The 25,947-nt window shown below is 49.2% G+C and overlaps 1 protein-coding gene across 3 annotated transcripts in view; it reads left to right on the forward strand.

Moving 5' to 3' along the window:
* Positions 1–25,947, forward strand: part of DIAPH1 (diaphanous related formin 1) — a 264,672-nt gene that overhangs the window by 75,767 nt on the left and 162,958 nt on the right. For all 3 annotated transcript variants that reach the window (XR_012230786.1, XM_073568053.1, XM_073568054.1), the window contains 7 exons: positions 273–350; positions 2,756–2,819; positions 4,823–4,962; positions 5,220–5,325; positions 8,196–8,306; positions 10,152–10,270; positions 25,514–25,630. Coding sequence is in view for 2 of the 3 variants with exons in the window: in XM_073568053.1 (XP_073424154.1) it covers positions 273–350; positions 2,756–2,819; positions 4,823–4,962; positions 5,220–5,325; positions 8,196–8,306; positions 10,152–10,270; positions 25,514–25,630 (735 nt within the window). In the remaining variant the exon portion in view is untranslated. The remainder of the gene's footprint in view (positions 1–272; positions 351–2,755; positions 2,820–4,822; positions 4,963–5,219; positions 5,326–8,195; positions 8,307–10,151; positions 10,271–25,513; positions 25,631–25,947) is intronic.

Here is a 25,947-nt window from a genome sequence, read left to right on the forward strand (position 1 = left end):
CACACTGCGGTATTCATGAACAGTCACTGCACAGTTTGCGGAGCTTCGCTGTTCCAGCTTTTTATGGAGCGATGCAGGAAAACAAGCTCATTGGTGGGGTGTTTGATGTCAGACCTTCACCCATCTGATATTGATGGCCTATCTGCGAAATATCAGAGTCCTGGAAAAGGAATCATAAGGCTTACAGTTTCAATGTCCCCTTCCCACTTCTTTAGCGATGACATGCTTTTGATATCCTAAGAGCTCTATAATGAGTGATTTTTCTTTTTTAGCTGGGTGCAAAATTTTGGTGCCGAAGGTCTTGCCTGTCTCCTTGATATTCTACGACGACTTCAAGATGAGCCGACATTGTAAGTACGGTGTGACACACGCAGTCGTTCTTCCTTAGGAAGGGTACATACAGATTGGTCCAGAAATATTTGGACAGTGTCCGATTCTCCGTTATTGAAGCTCGGCATGCCACTAGGGTTCTCTTTTTTTTTTTTTCGTTTTTTTTTTTTTTTTTTTTTAATGGAACAACTGAGATGCAGTTGAAGTGTAGACCTTCAGGTTTCATCCCTCCACCCTGAAGCCTGGTTTCACCTCCTGACCAGGCCAAATTTTACAATTCCGACCAGCGTCATTTTATGTGGTATTAACTCTGAAACACGTAACGGATCCCACTTATTCCAAGACTGTTTATTTGTGACATGTTGTACTTTGTGTTAGTGATAATTTTCAGTCTATATGATTTGTGTTTATGAAAACATCAAATCTTGAACAATTTTTTTTTTAATTTTGCCATTGTCAATCTTTGAATCTTTATGCCCTTAAACCAGATAGTTAGATTGCACAAAATAGATAATAAATAACATTTCCCACATGTCTAATTTACATCAAAATCATTTATGAAAATTTTTTTTTTGTTAGGAAGTTGAAGAGTTAAGTTAATCATCAATTTTTTTTTTCAACCAAATTAGCAAAAACACAATGTTTAGAGACCACATATTTGCAGTGACTGAGAGGCCTGTGTTACAGTAAATACCCCAAAGTGACAACATTTTAAAAACTGCATCCCTTAAAGTGCTCAAAACCACATTCAATAAGTTTATTAAACCCTTAGGAGCTTAGCTGGAATTAAAGCAGTGTGGAAGGAAAAATGAAAATGAATTTTTCCCCAAAATGTTGCTTTATAACCAAATATTTAATTTTCACAAGGGTAACTTCAGAAAATGGACCCTTTATATTTATTTAATTTCTCCTGAGTACGCAGATACCCCATATGTGGGGGAAAATTACTGTTTAGGCGTATGGCAGAGCTTGAAGGGAAGGAGCGACATTTGACTTTTGGAGCACAAAAATTGTCTGGAATAGTTGGTGGACGCCATGTCGTGTTTCCAGAGCCCCTGAGGTGCCTTAACAGGGGAAAGCCCCCATAGGTTACCCCATTTTGCAAACTAAACCTCTGTAGGAATTCAACTTGAGGTGTAGTGAATTGTATAACATTGGGCTGAGTAAACGGAAAATTAGCATTTTTTATTCCACTTAAATATTGTTTTGGCTTCAGGAGAAAATGAACGGTACGATTTGTTACTCAATTTCTCCTGAGTGCGCCGATCCCTGATATGTTGCCGAAAACTACTTTTGAGGCACAGTGCAAAGCTCAGAAGGGAAGAAACGCCATATTGGAGGTCAGATTTTGCTGGAATGGCTTGAACCTGCCATGTCACATTGACAGAGCCCCCGAGGTGCAGGAACAGCAGAACCTTCCCTTCCACCCACAGCCTATAAGCAACCCCATTTTACAATCTACACTTCGCAATTCATCGTGGGGTGCGGTGATCACGTCGACATGACTGAAGTAGCACAGAATTTTACACCATTGAGTAGTGAGGAAAAAAATTTCATTTTTACCATGAAAATTGTGTTAGCCCCAGACTTTACATTTTCACCATTGGAAGTGGGTATAAATGGCACCAGAATTTGTCCCACAATTTCTGCTGAACGTGGCAATACCCCATATGTGGCTGTGCAGTACAGGGACGGAGCGCTATTTGACTCTTGCAGAACAAGTTATGATAGGATAGTTTGCAGACTAATTATGCAAACTAGGGGGCAGGTCAGTGAGGGATCATATCACCACATGCAGACCCCCCCCACAGGCCGCCCCGGGGCACGAGCATATCATTAACTCAAAACTGAAAATAAAGTTTACACAACAACCTTAAGACTGATTTCATCAACCAAGGCATCATTTTAATCAGTATAACGGCGCAGACCTGACACTGTGTGTAGGTTACTGTGCACAATCCTGCTGACAGGTTCCATTTAAAAACTGGTGCAAAGCATAGAGAGTAGGATGCAATTTCTTAAGCCATTAAAAAGAGCAAGAAATGACGCCAGGAAAGTGGAGAAATGGCCGTGATGACTTAGGGATTTAGTGTCTGCCCCATAGTATAGCGCGTTAGGACCTACATGTGCCGCCACTTGTCCTCCTGCATGCTTGGCTGCCTTCCACTTGATGCGATGTTGAGCGTGAGGCAGGGTATACTGCCTTTGAAACATTTGCAAGAGTATCTTGGTCCTAGGGATGTTATCATACCCCCAGCTCAATCAGACCCTCCATAATTGACATTTCCCGGTCTTGTATAGCTGGTCGCTGATCATATAGTATGGTAAGTGATTGTCCAGCCGCCGGTTTGTGCAGTCTACATGTTTTCGTGGAAGGCATTACTTATAAAAATGTTATTTTTTGTTTTTTCTTCCTTGGTTTTAGCCCTCGTGATTCCAAGAGTGAACATGAAATCATCAGATGTTTGAAAGCCTTCATGAACAACAATGTAAGTGCCTATAGGGCAAAATTATCCTTACCGTCTTGATGGATCATCTGGGGTCAGACTGAGTCCAATGGATCGGAATGGAGAGGAGACAATATTTCATGTGCCTTTCATGTCTACAGTGAAGCCACTTCTATAACTCCTTAGCAGTGGTTCCCAAACTCCAGTCCTCACGGACCCCAACAGGTCATGTTTTCAGGATTTCCATAGTGTTAAACATGTGAGAGATTTCCTGATGTCTTGATGATACTTCCATCACCTGTGAAATATTAAGGAAATCCTGAAAACATGAACTGTTGGGGTCCGCGAGGACTGGAGTTTGGGAACCACTGCCTTAGAGCATTATGATGTCCCATGTGGAGCCGATGGATTGCCATTGTCGCTGTTTTTCTGGACCTACTTCGAATCCAGGCTGGTGACCATTGCAGTATATACAGTACCAGTCAAAAGTTGCGACACACCGGTTTATGCAATGGTTTCCGTTTTTTTATTGGTATGTGCACGATGTATATTCTGACTGAAAGCGGCAAAACAAAGAAGGACAAATATTGAAACTCGAAGTAAAGAAACACGTGTGAAACAGACCGGAAGATGTGTTAAACCTTAGATTCCTTACAGTACCCCGCCTTTTACCCTTGACAGCTTTACACCCTTGGAATTTTCTTAAGGAGCTTCATCAGGTAGATCCTGGAATGGCTTCCTACAGTCTTCAGGAAGATCCTAGAACTACTGAGCATTTATTTGCTGTTTCGCCTTCGCTATTCGGTCTAGCTCATATCGAACAGTCTTGGTTGGGTTGAGGTCGGGTGATTGTGAGGTCCCTGTCACCTGACACAGCCTCCATCCCTCCTGGATCTTAGTCATGGGTGCTGCTAGTTTATCATAGTGGTTGATAGTTTTCATGACTGCACCTAAGGATACCTTCAAGGTTCTAGTAATTATACAAAGAGTGATCTTTAGCGTAGTGATTAACGTCGTTTCTCTTTACTTAGTTGAGCGGTTCTTGGATCAGTTGTGGGATAGGGTCGGTCTCAGAATTTTATGAAGCTGTGTTCATTACTGGTTTACTTCCTCTCTCAATCTACAATGTGCACGTTGCAATAGAAAGAAGGAAAACCATTGCATGCACAGGTGTCTCCACTGTAATACGAGAAATAAAAAAAAAAATGCCAATTCAAGTGCTCTATATAGACTAAAAAAAAAAGGAAAATTAATGCAACAATTTTTAAAAAATATATACCGTATATTAATGTATCACCCCTGTTTTTCCCCTCTACGTAATTGGTTTCTCAGTCTGTAAGAGTGCTTAGTTTAAGACAAAAAGTGGCAAACTATGCATGGAAATAAAAAATTGTTAGAATTGACACTTTACTACCTGAAAAAATGCAATACAAAACTATTTAAATGATTTATGTACTCCAGATTGTATCACTAGAAGCAGACCATTACTCACAAAAGTTCATATTTTTTTAGCCACTAGAGTAATAAATGAAGTGTACAGGTTTGGTGTCGCCGTAATTGTACTGACCTGAAGAAACAAGTTGTCACATCCAATTTTTTTTTCTTTAAATAAACCTTTTATACCATTGTTGTTCGCTTTTTTGTTTTTTTTCTTCCTCTTTTTCGGTGCATTATTTGTTAAATTTTAATGATTTCATTCAAAACTACAACTTGTTCTGCAAGTAAAATGGTTCGCTAAAAAATTTGTCTGCAAATGGAGGGCCACAGGAGTGCTGAAAATGATGTACCACATGAGCGTTCATTGCGATGTCTGAAGGTCCCCATTACGGCGTACCTTTTTATGATCAGTGTTAAGATCTAGAAGCAATGGTTGGACCAGAGGCCATTTGGGTCGCCATTGCATATGGACGTTGTGGTGGAGGTAGTTGACAAATACTTTTTACAAAGTTTTGTCTCTGTCCTAATTGTTTGACCCTCCTTCCTTTATTCCTCGTTTGTGTTATTTGCACAGATCATTGCACTTTCTCTTTTATCTCCATATCCAGTTTGGTATAAAGACCATGTTGGACGCAGAGGATGGAATTTTACTATTGGCTAAAGCCGTGGATCCCAACGTTCCTGCCATGATGATCGATGCATTGAAGTTGCTCTCTGCGCTGTGCATTCTACCACAGCCCGAGGACATGTAAGATCATTTACTACGGATTGATTTTTTATTTGTTTCTTCTGCCGCCTGCTATAGATATGTTATTCTCCTTCTGTAGTGAATCATGACCAGCTGGGCTTTTCAGTGAAGCAACAATGTGATATTTCAGGGGCTATCCCACTCTCCTGACTGTCAGTAATGTGTGACATAAGGTTGGCTTAACCTTATGCGTATGTGTTTGGTGCCAGCGTTGTTCCATACTGCCGCACATGTAATATCTCTGTATCCTTGTGCAGGCATGAACGTGTCCTCGGGGCTCTCACTGACCGAGCAGAAATTTATGAAGTGGAAAGATTCAAACCCCTTCTGGATGGGTTGAAAAATGGGACTGTTGCCCTAAAGGTACAATTTTAAGTTAAACTAGTTGTCGAGAACTACGATATTGATGACTTATCTGTATGTAGAATGGGTCATCAATATCTATTTGGTGGGGGTCCACGCTCGGAAGGTGTCGTACACGCGTCCTAGTCTGTCCTATGTCAAATTGGGACGTGTGCAAAATAACTCCTAAATGTCGGACTGTTGCTATTTAGGATGGAATGGAAAAGAGGTGCTGCACAATACCTAGTGTAACAGCTTTACAGGTTAACAGAATTGACGCATTTTGGAGTTGCACAATTTTTTATTTTTTTTTTGGTTATGGCATTTTCACGCTACTATAAATCTACGTTGTCGATTTGGGCTGAGCCTGGGGATGAGCTGCGGTGAGGCCGGGGCATGGCCTGGAAGCATATCTGGAGTGGCGCACCCCAAGTCCATTAGACGCTGTCTCTTAATGAATTTTGCACCAGTCGTGATGACTCCGACCCATCGTTTTAGCCCAGAGTAACCAGTCATAAATTTGATAAAAACGTTTAACAATTTTTAATCTCAAAGGGTGGATTAGTCTTACCTGGAGCCACTCGCTTCCACACGTGGACGTGAGCGAAACTGGTGATGCCGCATTTGCACATATCTGCACGACATCTCCCACCAAAGAGACTAGCACTGGCCAACCCCCCTTTTTAATTTTTTTTATTTTTTTAACTCAAATAGATTTTTAAGAAGAACATCACAGTATTCATACAACAGTGGTACAAGCATTTTTGATTTTCCCATAAACCACCCCCCCTCAACAATTCAAACTCACCCCACCCCCAGCACTTCCCCCTTTAGACAGCTCATATTATCCCTTTAACACCACCTGTACACGTACATAGAATTCCATTATACAACATCATCTGTTATAGCAGTGTAGACAAAACAACTCGCATATCCCCGAGGCCGTTCATTCACCTATCCACTCATCCCAATTCCATCCAAGGCGTCCACAGTTTGTCATACATCACCAGTTTTCCCCTTTTCTTGTAGACCTCCTTCTCCAGCTTAAGGACATGCTTCACATAGGCAAGGTATTCTCCACTTGAAGGTAGATCCTGCTTTATCCAATTTCTCGCTATTACCTTTCGAGCCATATATAGTAATCTAGCAATTGACACCTTCAGATTGTTTTCGACTTTTATCTCCTTCACATATCCCAGCAAGCAAACCACTGGCTCTCTTGGGACCACACACCTTTAAGCCACTTCCACACGACTCAGGATCACTAACCAAAAAGCAGCCAATCTTGGACCCGTCCTCAGCATATGAAATAATCCAGCATTTTCGTTCTTACACCGAGGACACTCAGAGTTAGACCGTAATCCAGCCCTATACATAACTTCCAGAGACCTATATACTATATGTAAAATATAAAGCTGAAAGAGTCTATACGGCTCACTCAGTGACAGTTTTGGTATCCACTCCAGAATCGACTCCCACGTTTCATCGTCCTAGTGACCCAGCTCTCTTTCCCACTTAGCCCTTGCATTGATTGGATATCCAAGTAAATGAGTATGTATTAGGTCTCTATTTATAGAGGAGATGATCCCCCTTGTAGTCCCCACACACACACACTACAGCACTAGGTCGCCCTGAATTTTAAGGCAAGTTTTTGAGCACTGTACGCATGCCTCATCTGAGTATATTGATATTCCCCGAAGGCCTTAAGACCATATTCTGACTGCAGCCTGGAAAAAGACTTCAACTCCCGCTGCCCTAATATCTGAAAGACATACCGTATCCCCCTGGCCAGCCATTCCGACAAACATCCCAACGTCATAAACTCCGGAAGTTTGTTATGCCATAACGGAGAAAACCTAGTTAGACAGGTGACCCCCCCCCGAATAGGTTTGATCCTCTCCCATATTTTATGTATCAGAAATAGTGTTGGGTAGATTTTCCCAAGTGCCCCAGGGACCCATCCTCCAAGCACTGAACCGCCAGTCTTCTCTTCGTCAGCCCCTCTATCAAATGCTGTACCACGCTGGAGGTCTTCTCATTCGCCCAACCCCTGAGATGCTGGCACTGTGCCGCAATAAATATGTTTCAGGGTTAGGCAAAGCCAATCCGCCCTCTTCCTTAGGCCGCTGAAGCGTCTCCAACCTAATACGGGGATGCTGCTTCACACACACATCAACACACCAAACACTCTACATTTCACCACCTTATATTGTCCATCCACATGCTCCTCCACTTCCTCATAACGTGCCCCCGCAGAGATCCGTACTGACACTCCCCTCGAATACGTAGAAAAGGTAGAATGATATGCTTTTTGTATCCAGTTCCTACGTAAAATGTCAACCTTCTCACGCACCAAGTGTGTCTCAAGCAGGCATATCATTGAGGCCCTCTGATCTCGAGCGTACTGTAAAACCGCCGCTCGTCTGGTCCTATCGGATAGGCCTCTTACCGGCCAACCCCTTCATAAAACCCAATCTCAGAATTAAGATTTCAAATTCACCTGCACGGGGGACGCAATTGCAGACTGGAGGTGACAGTGACTGTGTCTGGGGTTTATAAACACTCTGCTTTCTTGCTGTGTAGTAAGTTACAGCATGTAGTACAGGTCCAGGAAAAAAAAAAACAAGACCAGTTGTCCACTCACTGCTGTACCAAGCGGCTGCCACGTGTCTGCACTGGGTTTGCATATATATCCTTAGTGCAATGAGAAAAGGGTTAAACAGGACGACCCATTCCTGGCCAAACAGTGGCCTCACAAACCTAGTCAGTGCTTGGGTGAATGAGCAAGTACCGGGACAGAGTCCAGGTCAGGGCCTGACCTCACACCATCTCCAGAATATGTGCTATTCATACACCGCATAGACTCCCTGAGAATTATGTTACTCTCGTAGGTGAGCTGTATGCTCCTCATCAATGCCATGATCATCCAAGGAGAAGAGCTGGATTTCCGAGTCCACATACGCAGTGAATTGATGCGTTCTGGACTGAGTCAGTTGCTGAAGGTAAGAGATCTTCTTTTTTTACATTATTTAGGTTTTAATTCGAGCAGCAATTTCCAAGACACAGAATAATTTTGGAAGACTTTTCGTTCTTTTTTTTTTTTTTTTATGTTTCCATATCCATGACTCAGTCTTTGACTTATTCTTTCAAGGAGGACATTCACCGGTATAGACTCACATTGCCTAAAAAATTCTTACAACAGTAAAACACCAATAAGTAATACTCACCATTCTGTGTCCATTAAATAATCAATATTTCTGCATTGATGCCAATTTATTTTCTTAACCTAAACCACATTTCGGAGGGTTTCAGCTTTCAAAAGAATAATTTATACAACCAATGGATGAATTTAGCGTCAGGTTATAAGCTTTTATGTACATAACATGGATAAGCGACATAACTTCAGTCAGGGAGTGTATGTATAGGTGTCCTTTGTGACGTCCCTTGTAGATATTTTCTTCATAGTGAATATAACCTGCTTTATCCCTCGAACTGTAAAGTGCAGGAGCGTTCTCTTCCATTTACCGTATATACTCGAATATAAGCCGAGATTTTCAGCCCTTTTTTGGGGCTGAAAGTCCCCCTCTCTGCTTATATTCGAGTCATATACACCAGGGGGTCGGCGGGTTGGTGACAGGTCATACTTACCCATCCTGGCACGGTCTCTGCAGCCCCCAGCTTCTCCGCGATCTCCCTTCCTTCCTTCAGTGGTCGCATGGTACCGCTCATTAAAACTCATGAATATGCGCATATTCATGAATTTAATGAGCGGTACCACGTGACCGCTGAAGGCAGGAAGGGAGATCACGGAGAAGCTGGGGGCTGCAGAGACCGTGCCAGGTCGGGTAAGTATAGCGATACTCACCTGTCCCCGGTCCATCGGTGCTTGCTGCTGTCTGGCACGTCATCTGTCAGTGACGTTCAGACAGCAGAGGGCACGGTGACGTGTTAGTGCGCGCCGTGCCCCCTGCAGTCTGAAAGTCACTGACAGATGACGTGCCAGACAGCAGCAAGCAGCGATGGACCGGGGGACAGGTGAATATCTCCTGTGCCAGCAGTGACACTGGCACCCGACACCCAGCGACGGAGAGGTGAGTATGTCATTTTTTTATTTTTAAATGCAGCAGCGGCTGCACGTGGGGACATAATCTATGGAGCATCTTATGGGGGCATAATCTATGGAGCATCTTATGGGGGTAGCATATAGGGGAAAAATCTATGGAGCATCTTATGGGTGCAGCATATGGGGGCATAATCTATTGAGCTTCTTATGGGGGCAGCATATAGGGGCATAATCTGTGGAGCATCTTATAGGGGCAGCATATGGGGGCATAATCTATGGAGCTGGGGGCATAATCTATGGATCATCTTATGGGGGCAGCATATGGGGGCCTATTCTATGGAACATTTTACGGGGCAGCATATGCGACAATCTATGGAACATCTTATGGGGCAGCATATGGAGGCCTATTCTATGGAACATTTTATGGGGCAGCATATGTGGCATAATCTATGGAACATCTTATGGGGCCATAACCTTTATGGAGCAGCATATGGGGTGTATTTTGTATGGAGCATCTTATGGGGCCCATCATGAACTGTATGGAGCATTATGTGGGGCTCTTGATTCAATATGGATATTCAAAAACATTTAACCTACTGATGTCTCAATTAATTTTACTTTTATTGGTAACTATTTTTATTTTTTAAATTTACCAGTAGCTGCTGCATTTTCCACCGTAGGCTTATACTAGAGTCAATAAGTTTTCCCAGTTTTTTTGTGGCAAAATTAGGGGGGTCGGCTTATACTAGAGTATATACAGTACTAATGAAGTATTATGTGCTAGGAGCTGCAAGCGATGGAGAACGATGAGCTGAAGGTGCAGGTCACCGTGTTTCTAGAGCACAGTGAATACGACGCTGATGACTTACGTGGGCGGCTTGAAGACATTCGAGTCGAGATGGAATATCCTTTTCCTAAAGTCTGGTGTGGGCGCAGGGAATCAGAAGTACGGCCGCAGGGGTCGCCATAATAGAACTACTGTAGTAACGCAACATGATTTACCTTACAGTCTAATAGGACAGGGTGTGAGATTCTTTTTCTGTTCCTGTCACTAAAAATATTCCTAGGCTAATTGCAGGCTGCCCTGCACCACATGCAGCTGACAGCAATGTAGAGGACTTTTCTGTTTTGTTTTTACCACTTCCACATTTGCTGATTGTGTTGGGATCTGTCCCTGTTTGTGCTGCTGATGTATTCCCACTGGATGTTCCTTTCCTGCAGTTTTCTAGCTTTGCCACTGGGTGGCAGTATAACCCTATGGTTTTTACCTAGCCCTACGGTTGCTCTGCAGCAACAATTCCACCAAACACCTCACAAAGAACCCAGCACCTTCTTCCGGGCTGTGTAGTCTGGTTATCAAAGAAAACCTTAACTTTGCTATAGATAAGAGTGTAAACTTCCCAATCATATCAGTAGATTCACAGAAAGATTGAATGTTTTAATAAAAGCCATTTCTAATTGAAAATGCAGTGATCTGGTGATATGATAATAAATAATAATAATCTTTATTTATATAGCGCCAACACATTCCGCAGCGCTTTACAGTTGATATGAAGCCAGGTTAGACATTTTGGGACTCTGGTAGCATTATTCTGCAGTGTCTGTGAATGTGGTATTTTTTGTGCATTTCACATTTCTGAAAAATGAGTGTAAGATAATGCACAGGCTGTTTTGGTTCCGCGCTAAAAAGCTTTAGATTGACAATGTAAAAGGTGAGCGGGCTCGCTGTGTGCCCGGCTGATCTGCCGCAGATTGGTGCTATATAAGGTGAGCGGGGCTCGCTGTATGTCCGGCTGATTTGCCGCAGATTGGTGATATATAAGGTGAGCGGGCTCGCTGTGTGTCCGGCTGATCTGCCGCAGATTGGTGATATATAAGGTGAGCGGGGCTCGCTGTGTGTCCGGCTGATCTGCCGCAGATTGGCGATATATAAGGTGAGCGGGCTCGCTGTGTGTCCGGCTGATCTGCCGCAGATTGGCGATATATAAGGTGAGCGGACTCGCTGTGTGCCCGGCTGATCTGCTGCACATTGGTGATATATAAGGTGAGCGGGCTCGCTGTGTGTCCGGCTGATCTGCTGCACATTGGTGATATATAAGGTGAGCGGGCTCGCTGTGTGTCCAGCTGATCTGCTGCAGATTGGTGATATATAAGGTGAGCGGGGTTCGCTGTGTGTCCGGCTGATCTGCCGCAGATTGGTGCTATATAAGGTGAGCGGGGCTCGCTGTGTGTCCGGCTGATCTGCCGCAGATTGGCGATATATAAGGTGAGCGGGCTCGCTGTGTGTCCGGCTGATCTGCCGCAGATTGGCGATATATAAGGTGAGCGGACTCGCTGTGTGCCCGGCTGATCTGCTGCACATTGGTGATATATAAGGTGAGCGGGCTCGCTGTGTGTCCGGCTGATCTGCTGCACATTGGTGATATATAAGGTGAGCGGGCTCGCTGTGTGTCCAGCTGATCTGCTGCAGATTGGTGATATATAAGGTGAGCGGGCTCGCTGTGTGTCCGGCTGATCTGCCACAGATTGGTGATATATAAGGTGAGCGGGCTCGCTGTGTGCCTGACTGATCTGCTGCAGATTGGTGATATATAAGGTGAGCAGGCTCGCTGTGTGTCCGGCTGATCTGCTGCACATTGGTGATATATAAGGTGAGCGGGCTCGCTGTGTGTCCGGCTGATCTGCCACAGATTGGCGATATATAAGGTGAGCGGGCTCGCTGTGTGCCTGACTGATCTGCTGCAGATTAGTGATATATAAGGTGAGCGGGCGCGCTGTGTGCCCAGCTGATCTGCCGCAGATTGGCGATATATAAGGTGAGCGGGGCTCGCTGTGTGTCCGGCTGATCTGCTGCACATTGGTGATATATAAGGTGAGCGGGCTCGCTGTGTGTCCGGCTGATCTGCCACAGATTGGCGATATATAAGGTGAGCGGGGCTCGCTGTGTGTCCGGCTGATCTGCTGCACATTGGTGATATATAAGGTGAGCGGGCTCGCTGTGTGTCCGGCTGATCTGCCACAGATTGGCGATATATAAGGTGAGCGGGCTCGCTGTGTGCCTGACTGATCTGCTGCAGATTGGTGATATATAAGGTGAGTGGGGCTCGCTGTGTGTCCGGCTGATCTGCCACAGATTGGTGATATATAAGGTGAGCGGGCGCGCTGTGTGCCCAGCTGATCTGCCGCAGATTGGTGATATATAAGGTGAGCGGGCTCGCTGTGTGTCCGGCTGATCTGCCACAGATTGGTGATATATAAGGTGAGCGGGCTCGCTGTGTGCCTGACTGATCTGCTGCAGATTGGTGATATATAAGGTGAGCGGGGCTCGCTGTGTGTCCGGCTGATTTGCCGCAGATTGGTGATATATAAGGTGAGCTGGCGCGCTGTGTGCCCGGCTGATCTGCCGCAGATTGGTGATATATAAGGTGAGCGGGCTCGCTGTGTACCCGGTTGATCTGCCGCAGATTGGCGATATATGATTGGCGATATATAAGATGAGTAGGCTCGCTGTGTGTCCGACTGATCTGCCGTAGATTGGCGATATGTAAGGTGAATGGGCTCGCTGTGTGTCCAGCTGATCTGCCGCAGATTGGCGATATATGATTGGCGATATATAAGGTGAGTGGGTTCGCTGTGTGTCCAGCTGATCTGCCGCAGATTGGCGATACATGATTGGCGATATATAAGGTGAGTGGGCTCGCTGTGTGTCCGGCTGATCTGCCGTAGATTGGCGATATGATTGGCGATATATAAGGTGAGCGGGGCTCGCTGTGTGTCCGGCTGATCTGCCGCAGATTGGCGATATATGAGGTGAGCGGGACTCGCTGTGTGCCCGGCTGATCTGCCGCAGATTGGTGATATATGAGGTGAGCGGAGCTCGCTGTATGTCCGGCTGATCTGCCACAGATTGGTGATATATAAGGTGAGCGGGGCTCGCTGTGTGCCCGGCTGATCTGCCGCAGATTGGCGATATATAAGGTGAGTGGGCTCGCTGTGTCTCCGGCTGATCTGCCGTATATTGGCGATATATAAGGTGAGCGGGGCTCGCTGTGTGTCCAGCTGATCTGCTGCAGATTGGTGATATATAAGATGAGCGGGCTCGCTGTGTGTCCGGCTGATCTGCTGCAGATTGATGATATATAAGGTGAGCGGGCTCGCTGTGTGTCCGGCTGATCTGCCGCAGATTGGTGCTATATAAGGTGAGCGGGGCTCGCTGTGTGTCCGGCTGATTTGCCGCAGATTGGTGATATATAAGGTGAGCGGGCTCGCTGTGTGCCCGGCTGATCTGCCGCAGATTGTTGCTATATAAGGTGAGCTGGGCTCGCTGTGTGCCCGGCTGATCTGCCGCAGATTGTTGCTATATAAGGTGAGCTGGGCTCGCTGTGTGTCCGGCTGATCTGCTGCACATTGGTGATATATAAGGTGAGCGGGCTCGCTGTGTGTCCGGCTGATCTGCCGCAGATTGATGATAGGTGAGTGGGCTTGCTGTGTGCCCGGCTGATCTGCCGCAGATTGGTGATATATAAGGTGAGCGGGCTTGCTGTGTGCCCGGCTGATCTGCCGCAGATTGGCGATATATAAGGTGAGTGGGCTCGCTGTGTGTCCGGCTGATCTGCCGTAGATTGGCGATATGCTTGGCGATATATAAGGTGAGCGGGGCTCGTTGTGTGTCCAGCTGATCTGCTGCAGATTGGTGATATATAAGATGAGCGGGCTCGCTGTGTGTCCGGCTGATCTGCTGCAGATTGATGATTTATAAGGTGAGCGGGCTCGCTGTGTGCCCGGCTGATCTGCCGCAGATTGGTGCTATATAAGGTGAGCGGGGCTCGCTGTGTGTCCGGCTGATCTGCCGCAGATTGGCGATATATAAGGTGAGCGGGGCTCGCTGTGTGTCCGGCTGATCTGCCGCAGATTGGTGCTAAATAAGGTTAGCGGGGCTCGCTGTTGGCGATATATAAGGTGAGCTGGGCTCGCTGTGTGTCCGGCTGATCTGCCACAGATTGGTGATATATAAGGTGAGCGGGCTCGCTGTGTCCCCGGCTGATCTGCCGCAGATTGGTGATATATAAGGTGAGCGGGCTCGCTGTGTGCCCGGCTGATCTGCCGCAGATTGGTGATATATAAGGTGAGCGGGGCTTGCTGTGTGCTTGACTGATCTGCTGCAGATTGGCGATATATAAGGTGAGTGGGCTCGGCGTGTGTTCGGCTGCTCTGCCGCAGATTGGCGATATATGATTGGCGATATATAAGGTGAGTGGGCTCGCTGTGTGTCCAGCTGATCTGCCGCAGATTGGCGATATATAAGGTGAGTGGGCTCGCTGTGTGTCCAGCTGATCTGCCGCAGATTGGTGATATATAAGGTGAGCGGGCTCGCTGTGTGTCCAGCTGATCTGCTGCAGATTGGTGATATATAAGATGAGCGGGCTCGCTGTGTGTCCGGCTGATCTGCTGCAGATTGATGATATATAAGGTGAGCGGGCTCGCTGTGTGCCCGGCTGATCTGCCGCAGATTGGTGCTATATAAGGTGAGCGGGGCTCGCTGTGTGTCCGTCTGATCTGCCACAGATTGGCGATATATAAGGTGAGCTGGGCTCGCTGTGTGTCCGGCTGATCTGCTGCACATTGGTGATATATAAGGTGAGCGGGCTCGCTGTGTGTCCGGCTGATCTGCCGCAGATTGGTGATATATAAGGTGAGCGGGGCTCGCTGTGTGTCTGGCTGATCTACCGCAGATTGGTGATATATAAGGTGAGCGGGCTCGCTGTGTGTCTGGCTGATCTGCTGCAGATTGGTGATAGGTGAGCGGGCTCGCTGTGTGCCCGGCTGATCTGCCGCAGATTGGTGATATATAAGGTGAGCGGGCTCGCTGTGTGTCCGGCTGATCTGCTGCAGATTGGTGATATATAAGGTGAGCGGGCTTGCTGTGTGCCCGGCTGATCTGCCACAGATTGGCGATATATAAGGTGAGTGGGCTCGCTGTGTGTCCGGCTGATCTGCTGCACATTGGTGATATGTAAGGTGAGCGGGCTCGCTGTGTGTCCGGCTGATCTGCCACAGATTGGCGATATATAAGGTAAGCGGGGCTCGCTGTGTGTCCGGCTGATGTGCTGCACATTGGTGATATATAAGGTGAGCGGGCTAGCTGTGTGCCCGGCTGATCTGCCACAGATTGGTGATATATAAGGTGAGCGGGCTCGCTGTGTGCCTGACTGATCTGCTGCAGATTGGTGATATATAAGGAGAGCGGGCTCGCTGTGTGTCCGGCTGATCTGCTGCACATTGGTGATATATAAGGTGAGCGGGCTCGCTGTGTGTCCGGCTGATCTGCTGCACATTGGTGATATATAAGGTGAGCGGGCTCGCTGTGTGTCCGGCTGATCTGCCACAGATTGGCGATATATAAGGTGAGCGGGCTCGCTGTGTGCCTGACTGATCTGCTGCAGATTGATGATATACAAGGTGAGCGGGCTCGCTGTGTCCGGCTGATCTGCTGCACATTGGTGATATATAAGGTGAGCGGGCTCGCTGTGTGTCCGGCTGATCTGCCACAGATTGGCGATATTTAAGGTGAGCGGGGCTCGCTGTGTGTCCGGGTGATCTGCTGCACATTGGTGATATATAAGGTGAGCGGGCTCGCTGTGTGTCCGGCTGATCTGCCACAGATTGGCGATATATAAGGTGAGCGGGGCTCGCTGTGTGTCCGGCTGATCTGCCGCAGATTAGTGATATATAAGGTGAGCGGGCTCTCTGTGTGTCCGGCTGATCTGCCACAGATTGGCGATATATAAGGTGAGCGGGGCTCGCTGTGTGTCCGGCTGATGTGCTGCACATTGGTGATATATAAGGTGAGCGGGCTCGCTGTGTGTCCGGCTGATCTGCCACAGATTGGCGATATATAAGGTGAGCGGGCTCGCTGTGTGCCTGACTGATCTGCTGCAGATTGGTGATATATAAGGTGAGTGGGGCTCGCTGTGTGTCCGGCTGATCTGCCACAGATTGGTGATATATAAGGTGAGCGGGCGCGCTGTGTGCCCTGCTGATCTGCCGCAGATTGGTGATATATAAGGTGAGCGGGGCTCGCTGTGTGTCCGGCTGATCTACCACAGATTGGTGATATATAAGGTGAGCGGGCTCGCTGTGTGTCCGGCTGATCTGCCACAGATTGGTGATATATAAGGTGAGCGGGCTCGCTGTGTGCCTGACTGATCTGCTGCAGATTGGTGATATATAAGGTGAGCGGGGCTCGCTGTGTGTCCGGCTGATTTGCCGCAGATTGGTGATATATAAGGTGAGCTGGCGCGCTGTGTGCCCGGCTGATCTGCCGCAGATTGGTGATATATAAGGTGAGTGGGCTCGCTGTGTGCCCGGCTGATCTGCCGCAGATTGGTGATATATAAGGTGAGCGGGCTCGCTGTGTGTTCGGCTGATCTGCCGCAGATTGGCGATATATGATTGGCGATAAATAAGATGAGTAGGCTCGCTGTGTGTCCGACTGATCTGCCGTAGATTGGCGATATGTAAGGTGAATGGGCTCGCTGTGTGTCCAGCTGATCTGCCGCAGATTGGCGTTATATGATTGGCGATATATAAGGTGAGTGGGTTCGCTGTGTGTCCAGCTGATCTGCCGCAGATTGGCGATACATGATTGGCGATATATAAGGTGAGTGGGCTCGCTGTGTGTCCAGCTGATCTGCCGTAGATTGGCGATATGATTGGCGATATATAAGGTGAGCGGGGCTCACTTTGTGTCCGGCTGATCTGCTGCAGATTGGCGATATAGAAGGTGAGCGGGCTCGCTGTGTGTCCGGCTGATATGCCGCAGATTGGTGATATATAAGGTGAGCGGGGCTCGCTGTGTGTCCGGCTGATCTGCCACAGATTGGCGATATATAAGGTGAGCGGGGCTCGCTGTGTGTCCGGCTGATCTGCCGCAGATTAGTGATATATAAGGTGAGCGGGCTCGCTGTGTGTCCGGCTGATCTGCTGCACATTGGTGATATATAAGGTGAGCGGGCTCGCTGTGTGTCCGGCTGATCTGCCACAGATTGGCGATATATAAGGTGAGCGGGGCTCGCTGTGTGTCCGGCTGATGTGCTGCACATTGGTGATATATAAGGTGAGCGGGCTCGCTGTGTGTCTGGCTGATCTGCCACAGATTGGTGATATATAAGTTGAGCGGGCTCCCTGTGTGCCTGACTGATCTGCTGCAGATTGGCGATATATAAGGTGAGCGGGGCTCGCTGTGTGTCCGGCTGATGTGCTGCACATTGGTGATATATAAGGTGAGCGGGAGCGCTGTGTGCCCAGCTGATCTGCCGCAGATTGGTGATATATAAGGTGAGCGGGGCTCGCTGTGTGTCCGGCTGATCTACCACAGATTGGTGATATATAAGGTAAGCGGGCTCGCTGTGTGTCCGGCTGATCTGCCACAGATTGGTGATATATAAGGTGAGCGGGCTCGCTGTGTGCCTGACTGATCTGCTGCAGATTGGTGATATATAAGGTGAGCGGGGCTCGCTGTGTGTCCGGCTGATTTGCCGCAGATTGGTGATATATAAGGTGATCTGGCGCGCTGTGTGTCCGGCTGATCTGCCGCAGATTGGTGATATATAAGGTGAGCGGGCTCGCTGTGTGCCCGGCTGATCTGCCGCAGATTGGTGATATATAAGGTGAGCGGGCTCGCTGTGTGCCCGGCTGATCTGCCGCAGATTGGTGATATATAAGGTGAGCGGGGCTCGCTGTGTGCTTGACTGATCTGCTGCAGATTGGCGATATATAAGGTGAGTGGGCTCGGCGTGTGTCCGGCTGATCTGCCTCAGATTGGCGATATATAAGGTGAGCGGGCTCGCTGTGTGTTCGGCTGATCTGCAGCAGATTAGCTATATGATTGGCGATATATAAGGTGAGTGGGCTCGCTGTGTGTCCGGCTGATCTGCCGTAGATTGGCGATATGTAAGGTGATTGGGCTCGCTGTGTGTCCAGCTGATCTGCCGCAGATTGGCGATATATGATTGGCGATATATAAGGTGAGTGGGTTCGCTGTGTGTCCAGCTGATCTGCCGCAGATTGGCGATACATGATTGGCGATATATAAGGTGAGTGGGCTCGCTGTGTGTCCGGCTGATCTGCCGTAGATTGGCGATATGATTGGCGATAGATAAGGTGAGCGGGGCTCACTGTGTGTCCGGCTGATCTGCCGCAGATTGGCGATATATAAGGTGAGCGGGCTCGCTGTGTGTCCGGCTGATATGCCGCAGATTGGTGATATATAAGGTGAGCGGGCTCGCTGTGTGTCCGGCTGATCTGCCGCAGATTGGCGATATATAAGGTGAGCGGGCTCGCTGTGTGTCCGGCTGATCTGCCGCAGATTGGCGATATATGAGGTGAGCGGGACTCGCTGTGTGCCCGGCTGATCTGCCGCAGATTGGTGATATATGAGGTGAGCGGAGCTCGCTGTATGTCCGGCTGATCTGCCACAGATTGGTGATATATAAGGTGAGCGGGGCTCGCTGTGTGCCCGGTTGATCTGCCGCAGATTGGCGATATATAAGGTGAGTGGGCTCGCTGTGTGTCCGGCTGATCTGCCGCAGATTGGCGATATATAAGGTGAGCGGGGCTCGCTGTGTGTCCAGCTGTTCTGCTGCAGATTGGTGATATATAAGATGAGCGGGCTCGCTGTGTGTCCGGCTGATCTGCTGCAGATTGATGATATATAAGGTGAGCGGGCTCGCTGTGTGTCCGGCTGATCTGCCGCAGATTGGTGCTATATAAGGTGAGCGGGGCTCGCTGTGTGTCCGGCTGATTTGCCGCAGATTGGTGATATATAAGGTGAGCGGGCTCGCTGTGTGCCCGGCTGATCTGCCGCAGATTGGTGCTATATAAGGTGAGCGGGGCTCGCTGTGTGTCCGGCTGATCTGCCGCAGATTGTTGCTATATAAGGTGAGCGGGGCTCGCTGTGTGTCCGGCTGATCTGCCACAGATTGGCGATATATAAGGTGAGCTGGGCTCGCTGTGTGTCCGGCTGATCTGCTGCACATTCGTGATATATAAGGTGAGCGGGCTCGCTGTGTGTCCGGCTGATCTGCCGCAGATTGGTGATATATAAGGTGAGCGGGGCTCGCTGTGTGTCCGGCTGATCTACCGCAGATTGGTGATATATAAGGTGAGTGGGCGCGCACTGTGTGTCCGGCTGATCTGCCGCAGATTGGTGATATGTAAGGTGAGCGGGGCTCACTGTGTGTCCGGCTGATCTGCCGCAGATTGGCGATATATAAGGTGAGCGGGCTCGCTGTGTGTCCGGCTTATCTGCCGCAGATTGGCGATATATAAGGTGAGCGGGCTCGCTGTGTGTCCGGCTGATCTGCCGCAGATTGGCGATATATAAGGTGAGCGGGCTCGCTGTGTGTCCGGCTGATCTGCCGCAGATTGGCGATATATAAGGTGAGCGGGACTCGCTGTGTGCCCGGCTGATCTGCCGCAGATTGGTGATATATAAGGTGAGCGGGGCTCTCTGTATGTCCGGTTGATCTGCCACAGATTGGTGATATATAAGGTGAGCGGGGCTTACTGTGTGCCCGGCTGATCTGCCGCAGATTGGTGATATATAAGGTGAGCGGGACTTGCTGTGTGGCCGGCTGATCTGCCGCAGATTGGCGATATATAAGGTGAGCGGGCTCGCTGTGTGTCCGGCTGATCTGCCGCAGATTGGTGATATATAAGGTGAGTGGGCGCGCACTGTGTGTCTGGCTGATCTGCCGCAGATTGGTGATATGTAGGGTGAGCGGGGCTCACTGTGTGTCCGGCTGATCTGCCGCAGATTGGCGATATATAAGGTGAGCGGGCTCGCTGTGTGTCCGGCTGATCTGCCGCAGATTGGCGATATATAAGGTGAGCGGGCTCGCTGTGTGTCCGGCTGATCTGCCGCAGATTGGCGATATATAAGGTGAGCGGGCTCGCTGTGTGTCCGGCTGATCTGCCGCAGATTGGTGATATATAAGGTGAGCGGGCTCGCTGTGTGTCTGGCTGATCTGCCACAGATTGGTGATATATAAGGTGAGCGGGCTCGCTGTGTGCCTGACTGATCTGCTGCAGATTGGTGATATATAAGGTGAGCGGGCTCGCTGTGTGTCCGGCTGATCTGCTGCACATTGGTGATATATAAGGTGAGCGGGCTCGCTGTGTGTCCGGCTGATCTGCCGCAGATTAGTGATATATAAGGTGAGCGGGCTTGCTGTGTGCCCTGCTGATCTGCCGCAGATTGGCGATATATAAGGTGAGTGGGGCTCGCTGTGTGTCCGGCTGATCTGCCACAGATTGGTGATATATAAGGTGAGCGGGCGCGCTGTGTGCCCAGCTGATCTGCCGCAGATTGGTGATATATAAGGTGAGCGGGGCTTGCTGTGTGCTTGACTGATCTGCTGCAGATTGGCGATATATAAAGTGAGTGGGCTCGGCGTGTGTCCGGCTGATCTGCCTCAGATTGGCAATTTATAAGTTGAGCGGGCTCGCTGTGTGTTCGGCTGATCTGCCGCAGATTGGCGATATGATTGGCGATATATAAGGTGAGTAGGCTCGCTGTGTCCGGCTGATCTGCCGTAGATTGGCGATATATAAGGTGAATGGGCTCGCTGTGTGTCCAGCTGATCTGCCGCAGCTTGGCGATATATGATTGGCGATATATAAATTGAGTGGGCTCGCTGTGTGTCCAGCTGATCTGCCGCAGATTGGCGATATATGATTGGCGATATATAAGGTGAGTGGGCTCGCTGTGTGTCCGGCTGATCTGCCGTAGTTTGGCGATATGATTGGCGATATATAAGGTGAATGGGCTCGCTGTGTGTCCAGCTGATCTGCCGCAGCTTGGCGATATATGATTGGCGATATATAAATTGAGTGGGCTCGCTGTGTGTCCAGCTGATCTGCCGCAGATTGGCGATATATGATTGGCGATATATAAGGTGAGTGGGCTCGCTGTGTGTCCGGCTGATCTGCCGTAGTTTGGCGATATGATTGGCGATATATAAATTGAGTGGGCTCGCTGTGTGTCCAGCTGATCTGCTGCAGATTGGTGATATTTAAGGTGAGCGGGCTCGCTGTGTGTCCGGCTGATCTGCCGCAGATTGGTGATATATAAGGTGAGTGGGCTCGCTGTGTGTCCGGCTGATCTGCCGCAGATTGGTCATATATAAGGTGAGTGGGCTCGCTGTGTGTCCGGCTGATCTGCCGCAGATTGGTGATATATAATGTGAGTGGGCGCGCACTGTGTGTCCGGCTGATCTGCCGCAGATTGGTGATATGTAAGGTGAGCGGGGCTCACTGTGTGTCCGGCTGATCTCCGCAGATTGGCGATATATGATTGGCGATATATAAGATGAGTAGGCTCGCTATGTGTCCGGCTGATCTGCCGTAGATTGGCGATATGTAAGGTGAATGGGCTCGCTGTGTGTCCAGCTGATCTGCCGCAGATTGTCGATATATGATTGGCGATATATAAGGTGAGCGGGGCTCACTGTGTGTCCGGCTGATCTGCCGCAGATTGGCGATATATAAGGTGAGCGGGCTCTCTGTGTGTCCGGCTGATCTGCCGCAGATTGGCGATATATAAGGTGAGCGGGCTCGCTGTGTGTCCGGCTGATCTGCCGCAGATTGGCGATATATGAGGTGAGCGGGACTCGCTGTGTTCCCGGCTGATCTGCCGCAGATTGGTGATATATAAGGTGAGCGGAGCTCGCTGTATATCCGGCTGATCTGCCGCAGATTGGTGATATATAAGGTGAGCGGGGCTCGCTGTGTGCCCGGCTGATCTGCCGCAGATTGGTAATATATAAGGTGAGCGGGATTCGCTGTGTGGTCGGCTGATCTGCCGCAGATTGGCGATATATAAGGTGAGCGGGCTCGCTGTGTGTCCGGCTGATCTGCCGCAGATTAGTGATATATAAGGTGAGCGGGCTCACTGTGTGCCCGGCTGATCTGCCGCAGATTGGTGATATATAAGGTGAGTGGGCTCGCTGTGTGTCCCGCTGATCTTCCGTAGATTGGCGATATGATTGGCGATATATAAGGTGAGCGGGGCTCGCTGTGTGTCTGGCTGATCTTCTGCAGATTGATGATATATAAGGTGAGCGGGCTCGCTGTGTGTCAGGCTGATCTGCCGCAGATTGGTGCTATATAAGGTGAGCGGGGCTCGCTGTGTGTCTGGCTGATTTGCCGCAGATTGGTGATATATAAGGTGAGCGGGCTGGCTGTGTGCCCGGCTGATCTGCCGCAGATTGGTGCTATATAAGGTGAGCGGGGCTCGCTGTGTGTCCGGCTGATCTGCTGCAGATTGGTGCTATATAAGGTGAGCGGGGCTCGCTGTGTGTCCGGCTGATCTGCCACAGATTGGTGATATATAAGGTGAGCGGGGCTTGCTGTGTGCTTGACTGATCTGCTGCAGATTGGCGATATATAAGGTGAGTGGGCTCGGCGTGTGTCCGGCTGATCTACCTCAGATTGGCGATATGTAAGGTGAGCGGGGCTCGCTGTGTGTCCGTCTGATCTGCTGCAGATTGGCGATATATAAGGTGAGCGGGGCTCGCTGTGTGTCCGGCTGATCTGCCGCAGATTGGTGCTATATAAGGTGAGCTGGGCTCGCTGTGTGTCCGGCTGATCTGCCACAGATTGGCGATATATAAGGTGAGCTGGGCTCGCTGTGTGTCCGGCTGATCTGCTGCACATTGGTGATATATAAGGTGAGCGGGCTCGCTGTGTGCCCGGCTGATCTGCCGCAGATTGGTGATATATAAGGTGAGCGGGGCTTGCTGTGTGCTTGACTGATCTGCTGCAGATTGGCGATATATAAGGTGAGTGGGCTCGGCGTGTGTCTGGCTGATCTGCCTCAGATTGGCGATATATAAGGTGAGTGGGCTCACTGTATGTCCGGCTGATCTGCCGTAGATTGGCGATATGATTGGTGATATATAAGGTGAGTGGGCTCGCTGTGTGTCCAGCTGATCTGCTGCAGATTGGTGATATTTAAGGTGAGCGGGCTCGCTGTGTGTCCGGCTGATCTGCCGCAGATTGGTGATATGTAAGGTGAGCGGGGCTCACTGTGTGTCCGGCTGATCTGCCGCAGATTGGCGATATATAAGGTGAGCGGGCTCGCTGTGTGTCCGGCTGATCTGCCGCAGATTGGCGATATATAAGGTGAGCGGGCTCGCTGTGTGTCCGGCTGATCTGCCGCAGATTGGCGATATATAAGGTGAGCGGGCTCGCTGTGTGTCCGGCTGATCTGCCGCAGATTGGCGATATATAAGGCGAGCGGGACTTGCTGTGTGCCCGGCTGATCTGCCGCAGATTGGTGATATATAAGGTGAGCGGGGCTCGCTGTATGTCCGGCTGATCTGCCACAGATTGGTGATGTTTAAGGTGAGCGGGCTCGCTGTGTGTCCGGCTGATCTGCTGCAGATTGGTGATATATAAGGTGAGTGGGCTCGCTGTGTGTCCGGCTGATCTGCCGCAGATTGGTGATATATAAGGTGAGTGGGCTCGCTGTGTGTCCGGCTGATCTGCCGCAGATTGGCGATATATAAGGTGAGTGGGCTCGCTGTGTGTCCAGCTGATCTGCTGCAGATTGGTGATATTTAAGGTGAGTGGGCTCGCTGTGTGTCCGGCTGATCTGCCGCAGATTGGTGATATATAAGGTGAGTGGGCTCGCTGTGTGTCCGGCTGATCTGCCGCAGATTGGTGATATATAAGGTGAGTGGGCGCGCACTGTGTGTCCGGCTGTTCTGCCGCAGATTGGTGAAATGTAAGGTGAGCGGGGCTCACTGTGTGTCCGGCTGATCTGCCGCAGATTGGCGATATATAAGGTGAGCGGGCTCGCTGTGTGTCTGGCTGATCTGCCGCAGATTGGCGATATATAAGGTGAGCGGGCTCGCTGTGTGTCCGGCTGATCTGCCGCAGATTGGCGATATATAAGGTGAGCGGGGCTCGCTTTGTGTCCGGCTGATCTGCCGCAGATTGGCGATATATAAGGTGAGCGGGCTCGCTGTGTGTCCGGCTGATCTGCCGCAGATTGGTGCTATATAAGGTGAGTGGGCTCGCTGTGTGTCCGGCTGATCTGCCGCAGATTGGTGATATATAAGGTGAGTGAGCTCGCTGTGTGTCCGGCTGATCTGCCGTAGATTGGCGATATTATTGGCGATATATAAGGTGAGCGGGGATCGCTGTGTGTCCGGCTGATCTGCTGCAGATTGATGATATATAAGGTGAGCGGGCTCGCTGTGTGTCCGGCTGATCTACCGCAGATTGGTGATATATAAGGTGAGCGGGCTCACTGTGTGTCTGGCTGATCTGCCGCAGATTGGTGATATATAAGGTGAGCGGGCTCACTGTGTGTCCGGCTGATCTGCTGCAGTTTGGTGATATATAAGGTGAGCGGGACTCGCTGTTGTGCACTAGTTAATCTGTCGCCAGGTTTTTCCTCCTAATCTGAGAGCAGCATAGTGTAGAGACAGACCCTGATTCCAGTGATGTGTCACATACTAGGCTGCTTGTTGCATTCAAAAAGAAATATCACGGTTTTATCAGATTATCATCACTAAAGGACTAGTAACCTGCTGCCAGGTAGTCCAACCCCGCCCCCAAAACCCATTGGCAGCTTTCTGTCTATGCACAGTGCACATAGAAAGCTGCCAATCAGTGGTGTGGGCGGGGTTATACAGAGCTCAGCAGTCAGATCTGGTAGATCTGCAGCAGAGAGAAGTATGATTTCATTAAAGCTGCAGCAAACGGCTCATCACTGGGATTACAAATAGAATTCACTCGCCCACATGCACCATTATATGCACTGATGTCGCCCATATCTACATTGAAGAGGGGGGTCTATACTAAGTGTTATATACCATTTTTTCTCCACTGCAGAGATAGAGGGGAAAGGAAGAATCAATAAAATTGCTTAAGTAATAACTTCGTGAATTAAAATATTCCGTGACTTTCCTTTTCATGCCCCTGGCCGAGCTCCTGGAGTGAATGGTGCTCCTCGGCCTTAGGTCGGTTTTCACCATGACTGAAGCGTGTGGTACCTGCATCCCTGCTTCTAGTGATGGATAACTCGAGGGCTCTGGATTCTTTTCTATAATCCGCTTTCCTTGACTCTGTTCTTACTGATGTCCAAGAAGTCTTCCAGGTTCTGCAGAACACCGTGAAAGATTCCTCAGCGGAGCAGCTATTCCTCTCCATCATGCAGCATCTCCTGCTCATCCGCAGCGACTATGATGCCAGGTAGGAGCCCTCACAAGTCAAACATTTACAAAGTTATTTTCAAGTTCATTAGTTAAATGCTCTCCGTAGGATAGGGGGATAAAGTGCTGATCCCTGAGAGTCCGACTGGGGACAGCGCCATCCTGAATGGTCCTCTTTAGAAGGGAAGTGAGTGGGTATATGTCCCCGCTGCCAATGGTCCAGGATGGAGTAGGAGACCGCAATACTGATCCTTGATCAGTGTGGTTTGTCTTGATGTATTCTTACTTCGAAACGAGGTGACAAATAAAAACCACATTTAAACTGATCTGGTGTCTTACTCCTTCCTGGACCATTGG

This window comes from Dendrobates tinctorius, unplaced genomic scaffold (genome assembly GCF_039654945.1).
Source record: "Dendrobates tinctorius isolate UK_male_01 unplaced genomic scaffold, ASM3965494v1 ptg000020l, whole genome shotgun sequence".
In the NCBI taxonomy this organism is placed as follows: Eukaryota; Metazoa; Chordata; class Amphibia; order Anura; family Dendrobatidae; genus Dendrobates; species Dendrobates tinctorius.